The 13,422-nt window shown below is 52.7% G+C and overlaps 4 protein-coding genes and 1 non-coding gene across 5 annotated transcripts; 3 read left to right on the top strand and 2 right to left on the bottom strand.

The window, feature by feature from the left end:
• Nucleotides 1-552: 552 nt before the first annotated feature.
• Nucleotides 553-2,919, top strand: QC761_201970 (uncharacterized protein; the record flags this gene model as incomplete). The annotated part of the gene is made up of 5 exons (XM_062875925.1): nt 553-860; nt 973-1,088; nt 1,142-1,667; nt 1,759-2,848; nt 2,878-2,919. The coding sequence occupies 5 exons, from the start codon at nt 553-555 to the stop codon at nt 2,917-2,919; spliced, it is 2,082 nt and encodes a 693-aa protein (XP_062734474.1).
• A 361-nt stretch (nt 2,920-3,280) lies between these two features.
• Nucleotides 3,281-3,362, bottom strand: QC761_0033130. Its single transcript has one exon. It is a non-coding gene; the product is annotated as a tRNA-Ser (tRNA).
• A 269-nt stretch (nt 3,363-3,631) lies between these two features.
• On the top strand, nt 3,632-6,420 carry QC761_201960 (uncharacterized protein; the record flags this gene model as incomplete). The annotated part of the gene is made up of 2 exons (XM_062875924.1): nt 3,632-6,280; nt 6,334-6,420. Exons 1-2 carry the CDS (start codon nt 4,625-4,627, stop codon nt 6,418-6,420), a joined length of 1,743 nt encoding a protein of 580 aa, XP_062734473.1. The 5' UTR covers nt 3,632-4,624.
• Nucleotides 6,421-6,827: 407 nt separating this feature from the next.
• Nucleotides 6,828-8,898, top strand: QC761_201950 (uncharacterized protein; the record flags this gene model as incomplete). The annotated part of the gene is made up of 3 exons (XM_062875923.1): nt 6,828-7,142; nt 7,192-8,063; nt 8,179-8,898. 3 exons carry the CDS (start codon nt 6,828-6,830, stop codon nt 8,765-8,767), a joined length of 1,776 nt encoding a protein of 591 aa, XP_062734472.1. The 3' UTR covers nt 8,768-8,898.
• On the bottom strand, nt 8,606-12,399 carry SPT16 (FACT complex subunit spt16; the record flags this gene model as incomplete). Its single annotated transcript, XM_062875922.1, has 5 exons — nt 8,606-8,797; nt 8,843-10,448; nt 10,501-12,106; nt 12,169-12,290; nt 12,351-12,399. The coding sequence occupies 4 exons, from the start codon at nt 12,397-12,399 to the stop codon at nt 9,337-9,339; spliced, it is 2,889 nt and encodes a 962-aa protein (XP_062734471.1). The 3' UTR covers nt 8,606-8,797; nt 8,843-9,336.
• Between the last annotated feature and the right edge of the window lie 1,023 nt (nt 12,400-13,422).

The raw sequence follows: 13,422 nt of genomic DNA, 5'->3' as shown, positions 1-13,422 counted from the left end.
GAGGTGTAGAAGGCGTCCAGACAGAATGTTGCCCGCCACACCATGGGTTTTGTTGGGGTAAAATGCTGACTGCAGACAAACCGGTATACACTCGAGGATTTGTTTGTATGAGGGAGTGATTGCTAACTTGACTTTGTTGCCGTCAACGGTCGTTTCCGTAAGTGCAAGTGTCATCCAAGTTACACACGATCAATTCACAAACCAACCTACCTACCTACCTACCTACCTACCTACCCAGCTAGCCAGCTACAGCTTTACTCACCTACAACAATGCGGTAGCCAAGACACTCGACATTTCAATTTCCACTTCAACCGGATCATCATCATCATCATCATCATCATCATCATCATCATCATCATCATCATCATCATCATCATCATCATCATCATTATCGGTGATCAACAATGAAAACTCTCCTCGTGTTAATCCTCCTCCCATCTTTCTCCTCATCAGTAGTAGCTGGTGATGCTGTTGTTGCTCATCACAAACGACAGGATTGTCACTCTGGGGGTGAAGAGCAGCACCCACCACCAAAATGGTGGCGTGCCTCAATGTCCCGAAACGGGAGTACACCCTACTACGCTGGAGATCAGGCATACGAGTATTATCGGGACGTGGTCGAGTTTGGGGCTGATCCGACGGGAGGGAAGTCGAGCAGTGAGGGCATCAATGCGGCGGTGTCAGCCGGGAACAGGGCGAACAATACTGTTACTACCCTCCCGGCTTATGTCTCGCTGCCCCCGGGGGTTTATCTGATTACGGAGCCGGTGCGGTTATTGGTGTCGACTTATCTTGTCGGGAGTCCGGGGGTGTTTGGGGAGACGGTGTTGAAGGCGGCACCGGAATTGGGGACACGGCCGTGAGTGGGCGACTTGCTCTTGCTGGTGCCTGGCACTTGTTTATTTCTTGTTCTGTCATGGGGTTGCTCCGATTTTGCTGGCGGAGAAGAGCTGATGAACTTGTGTTTGTAGGGTGGTGCTTGGTTACGATCCCTATCAAGGCCAAGGCAGCGCCAACAAGAACTTTTATATCGCCCTCCGCAATGTGGTGGTTGATATGACTGCTGTACCGAAAGAGACGGCAGCTAGTAAGTCGTTTCACTGTTCCCTGTGTTGGAGATGGTGGTAACCAGCGTCACAGGGGGGATCGAATGGAGTGTAAGTCAGGGGAGTAGTCTCTCCAACATCAAGATTGTGATGCCGAGGGGTGAGGGGGTGAGGCATAGGGGGGTGGCGATGGATTTTGGGGGTGGGTCGGGGAAGGTTGTTAGTGAGGTGATGGTTGAGGGCGGACAGATAGGGTTGGAAATAAATAATCAGCAATACACATTAAAGGGGGTGAAGGTTAAGGGGGCGGAGGTGGGGATTAGGGTGAAGAGGGGGTATGTGGTTAGCATCATAGGGGCGGAAATTGAGGGGTGTGGGATTGGGTTGGATTTAAGGGGGGGAGAATGGCAAAAGGGGGAGGTGGTTGGGGGGGTGTCGGTTGTTGATACTGTTTTGAGGGAATGTGAGACGGGAGTGATGGTGAGAGACAAGGGGCAGGGGGTGGTGTTGGATTGGGTTGAGGTTGGTGGTGGAGAGAATGTGGCTGTTAGAACTGGGGATAGGGAGGTGTTACTGAGGGGAAATGTGAAAAGGGGGCAGGTGTGGGTTATGGGGAATAGGTGAGTCTTTTCTGTTTGTTGATCTGAAAAGAGGTGGAAAGGTGGAAGGGGGGATGTGGTAAAGAACACAACTGACAAAGACTCACTCCAGATCGCCTAATGACTCTCAAGAATCCAAAACCTACCCTGCCCCCCGGCAGCCCTCCCTCGTCACCCCAGAAGGAACCTACCTCACCAAACCACTGCCGCAATACACCTCGTTCCTTCCCTCCCAAATAATCAACATCAGATCCGACCCCTCCCACCCCGTTTACGGAGACAACACCCACGACGACGGCCCCTCCATCAGCGCTATCCTCGCCAAAGCATCCACCCCCGGCTGCAATACCGTGGTCCTCTTCCCCCGAGGCATTTACCTCACCCGCTCAACCATCCTGATCCCACCAAACACCCGCCTCGTCGGCGAAGTCCTATCTACCATCTCCGGCACCGGTCCCTTTTTCTCCAACCCCTCCTCCCCCCAAGCAGTCGTCCACATCGCCGCTCCCCCCAATTCCGATGTCACTGGCCCAGTAGAGCTATCCGACATCCTCATTTCAGTCCAAGAAATCTCCCCCGGCGCCACCCTCCTGCAAATCTCCCTCCCCGATGTCTCCCTCTGGTCTGTCGTGCTGAGAGTAGGAGGCAGCATCGACACAACCATCACCGATTCCTGCTCCAACCCAAACCCATCAACCTGCCTCGCCGCGCACACCTTGTTGCATATCACCTCGACGGCGTCAAACATCTACCTAGAAAACATCTGGGGCTGGGCAGCCGACCATGCCCTGGATGTGATCCCCAACGTCCCAGCGCAAAACATAGCCGTTGGTCGCGGGTTGACCATCTCCCACACCTCGGGGCCGGTAACCATGATCGGTACGAGCTTCGAACACTGCGTACTGTATCAATACGGCTTCTTCGACACGAGAGATATTCTGGTGATAGGGCAACAGACTGAATCACCTTACTGGCAGGGTCAGGGTACTTCCTTGCGAGCTCCGGGGCCATGGGAGGGAGAGGTAGCATTTCATCATTGTGAGAAACAAGGAAAGGGTGGTGATGACAGGTGCTTCCGCGCCTGGGGAGCGTACCTCGACAACGTGACCAATACAACCATCCACGGGTCGGCAATGTGGGTGTTTTTCAACGGGATGGATGATAACTTGTGGGATGATCCGCAGTGTGAGGGGACGGGTGGGGTTTGTCAGACGAATATGGTTTTTGTCAGGGGCACGATGGAAGGGGTGAGGTGGTTTTCTATGGGGAGTAAAAGTGTGGAGAATATGGTTTATAGGGATGGTGAGCAGGTTGGTTTAGTGAGGCAGGGGGATGTTTCTGGCGGTTGGGGGGGTGTATTAGCTGCGTATTTTCTTGATGACGGGGTGGGAGGGGACGGGGGTGGTGGTGATGACTCCGGGGGTGGGAGGGTGATTGTGGGAGTGTTGACACTGGGGGTGGCGGGGGTGTGTGGACTTTGGGCATTGATGTGATTTGAGATGTGAATGGAGGGGTGGAAAATAATGTGTTGTTTTTGAAGATGACTGGAAAGGAGGTTGATGCAAAGAGGCGATGCCGATGCAGGCTGCTTCTGACACACATAAATACTATTTCAGTCACGTGAATATCAACAAGGCGTGGTGGCAGAGTGGTCTAATGCGCAAGACTAGAAATCTTGTTCCTTCGGGAGCGTCTGTTCGAATCAGGCCCACGTCGGATTACTTTTTCCAATTTTTTTTTTGACACCAGACACATACTGTGTCTGCTCTTTGACTTGTAGTCAGCATTTGCACGTTATAATTTTGAGACTGTTTTGAGACTGGACGTGAATTTAAGCTCCATGACCAACACCAACCCCACTACCAGCAACCAACAATCATCCTGCGCTGGCTACAACGGTGTGCCAACGTCTGACTCCGGTTCCTGTGGCTCGGTCCGTGTTAGGGCAGATAGGAATCTTGTGTAACAAATGGGACGGACCCTTTCAGATATCTCAAGTTGAAAATCCGAGGTTTGGCGTGGACTTGTCGGCTAGCGACAACCCTCAACCAGAGAGGGACGGTGGTGCAGCCAAGTCAACTTGGCTCCCAGTCACCATATATTTGCTGTAACCAAACCGATATAAAGCTCTCGTCCACGGCGAGCAACATCCAAGATGCAGTGTCGGAAGGTGATGCGATGTCGAACATAACGGCCACCAGCCGACAACGTCGGAACATTCCCGAAGATTGACTTCAAGTTTCCGCCTCTTCCATAATCGCGATTCTGACAAAGACATCTATCTGTCTATCCATACCTAGGCAAACAGTCCTCAATCTAACACCGTCTTGCTCCGTGTCGCCAAATCGGTCTCGAACCTCGGTATCCATTCATTCTGCGGGGAAGCTGGTCCTTGCAAAACGCGGGGATGGGGTCCCGCTCCCCAACCGCCATCCTCCTTCTCCAACAAAGGCGTCCAATCGCAACATCAATAATTTTCCTAGTCACAGCACCTTCCAGGATGTTGAAGCTCCAAGCTTCCACTTCCTCCAGATCTCTGGCACTTCTGCGCACCCCCACCTTTGTAGGGAAGCCGACCATAGCTCCCCTCAGCTCGTCCCCTTCCCTCGAATATGAGAGTCATGGAAACAAGACGGATTTCGGGCGAACCGGCGAACGTCTCCCTAGCCCACCGTCCCGTCCGAACCAGACATACACCAAGTTGGGGTATATATTAGGGGCCCTCGACAAACGTGTTCCGTGGCGGGCGGTCAACCCGTTTCTCGTTAATAAACCCAGCTGCCCCCTCCCCCCCGGTCAAGTTGCACAACTTCCTCGGATTGCTTCAAGAACATTGCGAGTGGATATCGTGAATCATTTTGGCGTTTATACATATTGGCGTTCGGCTCATCTCCGTCCTCCTCACCGTTCCGTTAACCGTTCTCCTCCTCCTTTTGTTACTCGAACTCCGACCCATAGCCAACCAGTAACCGCCCAAAATGGTGATCAACTCAAGATGGACGGTTGATATTCCACGCAGCTCCCTACAGAAATGGATCTTTGGCTCAGCAACCGAACCTCTCGCGGATACAAAGTCGTTTATCGACCCCGAGAACCCCGACAGCAACTACATCACCCTCAGTGACTACCGACTCCTCTCGAAGAGGGTGGCCCTGGGCCTGCAAAAGGCCGGCTTGAAGACTGGCGAACGAGTCTTGATCTTCTCGGGCAACAACATTTTCTTCCCCTCGATTTTCCTCGGCGTTCTCATGGCGGGTGGCATCTTCACTGGTGCCAACCCAACCATGGTGACAAGAGAACTCGCCTATCAGCTTCGCGATAGTGGCGCCAGTTACATGTTTGTTGCCGAGGCAGCTCTGAAGACGGGCCTTGAAGCGGCAAAGGAGGCCGGACTGCCCAGAGATCGCGTCTTCATCCTTGGCGGTAACACCCCTGTCGCTCCCGAGTTGATTGCTTCCACGAACCCGAGCCCAGGTGTTCAGGGGAAGGCGGAAGGGGCCCGACACTGGACCGAGCTGCTTGTTGGCAATCGCTCACAGGCTGAGAAGTGGTCGTGGCAGGAGCCTGCTGACCCAGAGAATACTCTCTGCTGCCTCAACTACAGCAGCGGGACGACGGGAGTGCCCAAGGGTGTCATGATCACTCATTATTCCTATGTTGCCAACAGTGTCGGCGTCGTCTACATCAACAACCTGGATCCCCAATTTCAAGAGAAGCAGAAGCGAGCCCGGATGGTCTGCTTCCTTCCACTCTATCACGCATACGGTCAGACATACTTCGTCGCCACCATGCCGTACCTCCGTACCCCAGTATACATCATGCAAGGCTTTGATTTTGTGAAGCTTCTCACGTATATCCAAAAGTTTCGCATCACCACCCTGGCTTGCGTACCCCCAATCGTCATCGCCTTTGCCAAGCACCCTGCGGCCAAGAAGTTCGACCTTTCCAGTGTCGAGAGCATAGGATCTGGAGCGGCCCCGTTGGGCCTTGAGGTCGCCAGAGAAGTTGAAAAGATGCTTCCAAATGCCGACTACATCCGCCAGGGATGGGGAATGACCGAGGTCACCTGCACGGCAATGGCCTGGGATCCTAACAGCACCGAGGGTTCCTCCGGTGGTGTGGGTGAGATGAACCCCAACTGTAAGGCAAAGCTCATGGCTCTGGATGGAAAGACAGAAATCACCAAGGCTGGCGAGCGAGGTGAACTCTGGGTGTCGGGTCCCACTCTGATGCGTGGCTATTGGAACAAGCCTGAACAGACTGCCGATACTATCGTGGTCGACGGCGATGGGACTCGTTGGCTCAAGACCGGTGACATCTCGTACGTGGAGAAGTATGAGCCCGGTGGTATCTTCCACATCGTGGACCGCTCCAAGGAGCTGATCAAGGTCAAGGGTAACCAGGTTGCACCAGCAGAGCTGGAGGCTCTTCTTCTTGAGAACCCAGACGTGAATGATGCTGCTGTTGTTGGGGTAACGATCAACGGTGAAGAGCTGCCGCGGGCGTACATTGTGCGGAATCCAACATCGAAGGCTTCGGAGCAGGACGTTGCCAAGTGGATGGAGGGCAAGGTTACTCGTTATAAGCGGTTAAAGGGTGGTGTTGTGTTTGTGGCCGAGATTCCAAAGAATCCGGTAAGTGAATCATATCCCACATCGATGAAGATGAATATTGACGATGATTTTAGTCTGGCAAAATTCTCCGCAAGATTCTGCGGGAGCGTGCGGCGAAGGAGGTGGGCGACAGTGCGCCCAAGGCATCCAAGCTGGCTTGAGCATTTGTCGGGGGATTTGGGATGGAGTTTGGGGTCAACATTTGTGTAGAACACTTACCTAGCGTTGAACGTGACAAGTTCGAGGTTTCTGTTTCATGTGGACTTACCCTCGTCCATTCCCAAAAAGTCGGAAACTTGAGTGATGTTATGTGCCTGCCTAGCTTGCGAGGCGGAAGGAGCTCCTGGAATTCCGGATGAGAGGGCGAGGAAGGGCCTACTGAGATTATGAGAAGGCGAGGAAGGAACACACGGGCAGGGCTTATGTGGCCCTGCTTCATGGGAAGCCCACACAGCATTTTCACCAATTCCAAGAGCATTTTGCTCGCTCTTATACCTTAATATCATTTTGTCGGCATACTTACCAATCGTATTCGTACAAGGCCGTTAGCTGCCGTCATACACAAACCATGTCGTCGATACAATCCTTCTACCACAAAGACTCGACCCCCTCTAGGTCTTGCAAACCTCACAATCCTGAGAACGAGGCTTTTACGCAGGCCGAGATTGAGGCAGCTCGCCGACCACTTACACAATCCTGGCGACCAAAGGGCGTCTACGAGGAAGTCACTATTGCTGAACTTCAACCTGGACCTGCCAAGGTTCGGTTCAAGGCGAGGATCGTGAACTTTTCTGCCGCCACACATGGAAGAGGAAGAGGCCGCTCTGCGCTCCCAGAGAACTTTCACACGCTGATCGTCAAAGATGACACTGGCGTTGTCCTCGTGAGTACCCTATGCATCAGTACATGGTCAGTTCTGATATACATGGCAGCTCAAACTCCTAAGCTCGGGCTCTGATCAAGACTTTCTCAAACTCGGCACCCTCGTAACTGTCTGGACTGGCTTTGTGGCCGATTACTCGGCAGCACACGTAGCCTATTCTAATTTTCGAATCCCATTCGTCTCGTTGATGATCTCCATTCATCCCTCTGCAGGGTCTACATCCTGTATCAGATTCCACAACGAAAGCAATCCATCGCAAGACACCACCGAGCTTTGCCGTGTGCCTTTGAACTACGATAACTTCATCAATTTATCTCAGGTTCCTGGTCTCATGAGTCTCAAAGCCTACATCAGCAGCGGGTATGATGACAACCAGGACGCCCATATTCTGGTATGCGTCTTTAGTGCCGGCCCACGTTTGACGGTTTGGTCCAAGGACAAGCAGAAAGATCTGGAGTTGATCGAAGTTCGAGTCTTTGACGAGACATGCAACAACTGTGTGCTCAAACTCTGGGAGGACAAGGTGTCCTCGGCCAAATCCTGGGTCGCCAACCAGACCATTCTTCTCATCACGAACCCAATCTTGAAGCACTCTATCAGGAGCAATGGACTGGTGGAACTTGGCATCGGATCGAGTTCTATGGTCGAGGTCGACCCTGACTTTCCGGATGCTGACTGGCTTCGACACATGGCTGCCGCTCGCACGAGAAAAGAAAGCGTCCATATCCCCTTCCCGGTTGACATTTGGGATGTTGACGCTGCTATTCACGGGCCTGGCCGGACGCTCTATACGCTGGCAGACATTGATGAGTATGTCCGCGAAGTACCAGAGGTAGTTTTCACAGGCAAACTCAACCTGTTGATCACGGGGGTGTCGATTGTGGAGCAATGCAGGAAGCGACAGCTCTGCTGCTTCGAATGGTAGGCTCGCATCTTCACTTACCCTTTTGTGAACTCATTTCCTACACTTTATTTTACCCCTTGATCACCTCCCCCATCCCTTCCACTCAAGTATACTGACACCTTTGCTGCTCAGCTGCAACATCCCCCTCTACTCCCACAACGCCAACGCCACCTGCAAAAACTGCCTCAAAACACACGAGCTCTCCCTCAACCCAAAGATCATCGGCTCCTTGACAGACGAGACCGGCTCCGTGGCAGCAGGGAAACTGATCTGGAGTGATAGAGCGTGGACTGAACTCCTATTCGGGAATAACAACACTGCCCCAGCCGAAGCTGTACACACGCAGGCTACGCATGTGTTTTCAGAACTGGCCGACGACTCTCACGCTGATAGAGGTGTCGTCGCTGTCAAGAACGGGGATGACAATGGTGATGTGAGCATCAAAAAGGAGAAAAGCGACAGTGTTGAGATCGAGTACGAAAAGCACTTCCTTGGAGACGACATTTTTGACGACCTGGATGATTTGGACGACCCGTTTGATGATCTCCAGCCGCAGGAGGTGGTGGCAAAGCAGAGTTATGAGTCGTGGAAGGTGCTGACTAGGCTTGATAACGATTCGCTGAGGGACGTGGAGGAGCGGCTGTTGTATTCGAGAGTGACGCTGACGTTTGGGTGGTCGCCGAGGGTGGGGAGGTTGTGTGTGCTGGGTGTGGAGTGGTGAAACATTTGGAACAGCAAGATCTCTGTGGTGCTGACATGTTGGTGGATAATCTTGTTCAAGGATGGTGGTAATTACCTGACTGTTTTATATTTGCTGGCCATTTGCTTTTTACGATTTACTTTGCACGCACATAGGTCTACATGGCGATAATGGTCACAATGAGGGAAGGGAAATTTCATGCAAAATAGTCATACAATAACCAACACTACCTAGCTAGACAAGCTGCTTGCTATACAAACCCCAAGATGCGAACTCATCGCCTTGTTGCCTGGACCACCCCAGCCATGCCATTCTGTGTCCAACAAGATAGAAAAGGGTGACAAGGTAGGTTATCAAATTAAGACAATGAAAAAAAACCTTTCCTTTCCGTTTTTACTAAAAAGAAAAAGCCTAGAAAAATACATATACACTTTGTTGGTACCCCACTTCCCTATCCCTTCAACAGAACCAGACCAGTCAATAGACGATAACCTGCTAAAGACCCCATCAAAAAAAAAAAATAGAAGTCCAAACCATCATCATCACCAGTTTTTCTTTTCCCCTTTCTCTCTCCTTTACCCCATCCAAATTTACCTTCTCTTCTGCTTCTTGGTCCCCTTCTTATTATCCTCCTCCTCCAACCCACTCTCCCTATCCCTCTTCCTCGCCTTCTTCTCCAGCTCATCCCAATCCTCCCCCTCCTCCTCATCAGACATCTCCGCCTCATCACTAGCCTCGGCAGACGCATTACTGTCAAAGTCCGAGTCCTCCTCGCTCGACTCGCTGGCAACATCCAGCTCCGACTCGCTAATCTCAAACGCCGACTCCTCCTCCTCCTCGTCAGACCCGCCCTCCTCGTCCGAGTCGTTCTGGAGGAAACCCCAGCCGCCGTCCAAAAAGAACTGGTGCGTGTCTGCCGTGACGGTCTTCATGATGACCGACCAGTTGAGGTTCAGGGGACCCTCCGAGTAGGCGATGTTAACGGAGTCCAGAAACTCTTTCACGTCCTCGAGCGACTCAACCGGGATGGTGTTGATGTGCGCTGGCGGTCGAGTAAAGTCCTTAAAGATAAAGACCAGATCAAAGTTCTTGAGACCGTATTGCACACGTTCCAGATGGGCGATTTCAATGTCGTCCAGCGTGATGACCATGAATGGCGGTTCCGTGATCTGGATCAGACACTCGGTCGTGGGCTGGATGTACACGTTACTACGGAAGGGCACGCCATTGAATCCTATCTCGCGGAGCGGCATGTCCACTTCCAATCCCTCGTTCTTGCCCGCTTCGGCTATCTTGTCGGCAAAGCTCTTAAACAGCCTATCGAGCTCGTTGCGACGACGGCGCTCCTCCTGCTCGGCTTCGAATTCGTCCTCGTCACCATACCTGTACTTCCGCTTCCTATTGCCGGTTTCGTCAAACTGGATATCGGTGGCTTCACGATAAAACTGCACATCCTTTGTCTTCTTCTTGCCGAAGAGGATGGGGTCCTTGAGGTGGACGTGGATGATGACAATCAACTCGTGCTCGCAGGGCTGGAAAAACAGGTGGCGGACGTTGGAGAAGAGAATGTCGACACGTTGGGTGGTGCTCAATGGTGACTGGTAGCGGAGACCGTTCTGGTGAATCTCTACCTTACCTGGCACACGCTTGCCTTCCATGGCCGGCCGAATGAAGACGTTATCCAAAACAGCGGGGCGGCGGTCTGAAACACAGGTTAGTGGCAGTCACAGTAGTCAAAAGCGAAATCCTCTTACTTCTTATCTCAACCAGCTTGTCCTGCTCGATAACATCCTCCAGGTCCTTCTTCTCCTGCTCCTTCTTGACGGCCTCGCGCTTGAGGTTGGCAATTTGGTTGGCAATGTCGGTATACCGATCACCATCAGTCGAACGGAAGGTCAAGCTTCTGACGAAGTGAGCCGAGGCATCCTCGAATGGCTGATCATCCTTGCGTCCAACACCCTGACCAGGTGACAGGAAGTTGATGCGCAGGAATGACCACTCGCCTTCATCACTCTTGCTGGCATTCTTGATGGTATTGACGTGGAACGGAACGGGTCTGCCCATCACTGGCAGAACGATGGTGGCGTTCTTTTGGTCAATAACAATGCCCATATCCCTGACCTTGGGTGGAAACTGGTTATCGCGCTTGTACGACTCGAAGCGCTTGAACTTCTTCACCTCTACGCCGTTTTGATCGGCCGTGGACTCGGCATACTTGGCCAAACCCTCGGCCTGCTTCTTTGCTGAAAGCTCCTTTTGATGAGCGCGACGCCTCTTTTCAGCGTCGTCATCCACCGCCGTGTTGCGTTCAGAGCGCAGGCGAGTGCTAGTGATGTTCTTAGTAGCAACAGCACCGACTCGCGAGTCTCTCTTTTCCTTTTTGGGGGTTGGCTGAGCCTCATCCTCGTCTTTGAAGAAGAAAGAGGTAGCATCAACCTCCACGGGAGCCTCGCCTGTGAACACCACTGGCTCTGCAGCGGTGACGCGGACTGTGTCGGTGAGAACCAAGGAGTAAGTCTTGCTATTCTTATCCTGTGGGTTGGGGTTCTGAATGTCGCTGAATCCAGTGGTGATGACAAGTGTCATGCCATCCCGCAGAGTCCTTTGGTTCTTGGCGTTGAGAACCAAAGTGGGGTCCTTGTTCTCAAGACCAATTCCGTAGCCCACATTCTTCAAGAAATGCTTCTCGAGCTCGGGCTTCTTTGATTTGATCAAGCCAAGAGCCTTGGAGTAGACATCCTTGACCACCACCCCGTCCCGGATCCCCTTCAGGATCATGTTGTGAACAGAGAGCAAAAACTTGTAGTTGCTCTCCTGGGACTTGTTGGGGTCCACCATAAAGGTTCTGGCAATCTGCGAGCAGTATGACTTGTATCTCAGGCCCATGGCCGCAATGATGATACCAGGGTGGAGGATCTCGTCGTCTGAGTCCTGCTGCCACTTGAGGTCGAATTTTCCGCCGCTCTGCACAATAGGACCCAAGACCCAGTCAAGCTGTTCTGGGTCAAAATCGCTCGGTAATTTCTGGCGATTGGGAAGCTGGACAGACTTCCAGAAATTCTCGTCCTCCAATTTGTTGTACACCTTGTCGGCCAAGGCGCTGTGCTTGATCTTCTTGTCTTGATCGAGGATGTTGGACATTTCGTCGAGGAAGTACGGGGTCAAAAGGGCCACGCAGGCCTTGGATGAGCTACGCATGGCGCGGAGCTCTGCCTCGTCCTTCACAGAGAAGGCAGCGGTGGAGAGTGCAGGAGCGATCTCGACCTGTTCCACATCTTTGCAGTTGTCGGCATAAATCTTCTTCCACTCATCGATGAACGGGCCGCTGGAGGTGTCTTTGGTAAGCACACCGACCTTCTTCTGTAACCATGGCTCGTTAGCTCCGAAAACAGACATACGAACTCAGGCGCGTGATGACTCACCCCTGCTGCCTTGATGGCATCTGTGATTTTGATAAAGTGCCTCTCGTTTTCGGCCGCGTCCTTGCCCTTGACAAGCACCTCGACGGGGAACCGGCCGCCCTTGATCTGGTCCAGGTATTTGGCTGTAGGCAGTGTCAGCGCACAAACAGGTGGCAAACGAGCCGGAGATCAATCAAGCTGACCTTTCTTCTGAGTCGTGAGAATGTAGAGGGTATCGGTAGTTAGGAGCATCAATGTCGTTGGAAACTCGTAGCCGAGGAGCCAAAACTGCAGAGCTTGTTGTCAGAGGGCGCAAGCTACAATCCGGGGCAATGTTGATAAACTTACGTGCATGGCATTATTTTTGTAGAGCTCGGGCTCCTCCGTGACCTTGCCCATCAGGATGAGGATGGACGAGGCGCCATTGAATAGCGCGTCGCCGGAGCGCTTGTCGGCCTTCCAGGCGTTGACAAAATGCGAGATGCGCTCCTGGAAGACCTTGGCGTCGATTTTGATGTCGGCCATGATGGGCGACTGCGCTTTCGCGGGGGTTGACGATGGCGATGGCGGCGCAAAAGCCAGTCGGTGGGGTGATGATGCTGGTAGGAAGAGTCGTCGCCTTCGATGGAAAAGTGATTGTCGGTGGGTATGGAGATGGAGAGGTAGTAGATTGTCTGCCGCCGGGCAAAGGAGGTGTGCAGGGGTGCAACAACTTAACAAGGCTCGGCGGGCCAAGGCAAAAATTTACAGGGGTGTCGCGTTGCTGGACGTTCACGGACCACCCCGTCGCGTTTTGGCGTGCTTGGTTGCCTAAGTGGTTTTTTAGTGGCCTGAGGCTGCCACTCCTCTGACTGAGCAGTCTGAGGGAATGAAAATCTTGGTCCGTCAATCTCGAGGTCCAACAATGATCCGGGGTTTTGGAAGATGAAACTAGCTGCCGTGAGTTATTCGGTGCCGGGACTCGGGACGGCGAATCGAGTGTTGAAAGGTCGCCGGTGCGGGGTGGATGGCAAGACAAAGCAAAGGCTCGTCGGTGCGAGCAGTGAATTGGTGATTAGTGGACGGTTCTTGCTAGAGAAATACAGCACTGACCGCAGATTGGTAGTAGATGGGTCGGCGGGCGTTCACAAATTGTTACGAGTCTATTACTTACCTAGGTAAGCACGTCAGGCAAGAACACGTCATTATATTCATTCGATTCAGAACACCCCAATGCCAAATAGAGCCCCGAGAGGAGCCAGGTATCTGTACAGTACAGTTCAAGCGAAACTGATG

The sequence above is a fragment of the Podospora bellae-mahoneyi genome, chromosome 2 (assembly GCF_035222275.1).
Source record: "Podospora bellae-mahoneyi strain CBS 112042 chromosome 2, whole genome shotgun sequence".
In the NCBI taxonomy this organism is placed as follows: Eukaryota; Fungi; Ascomycota; class Sordariomycetes; order Sordariales; family Podosporaceae; genus Podospora; species Podospora bellae-mahoneyi.
Note: the sequence above shows the minus strand (reverse complement) of the source record. Positions and strands in the feature narration are given on the sequence as shown.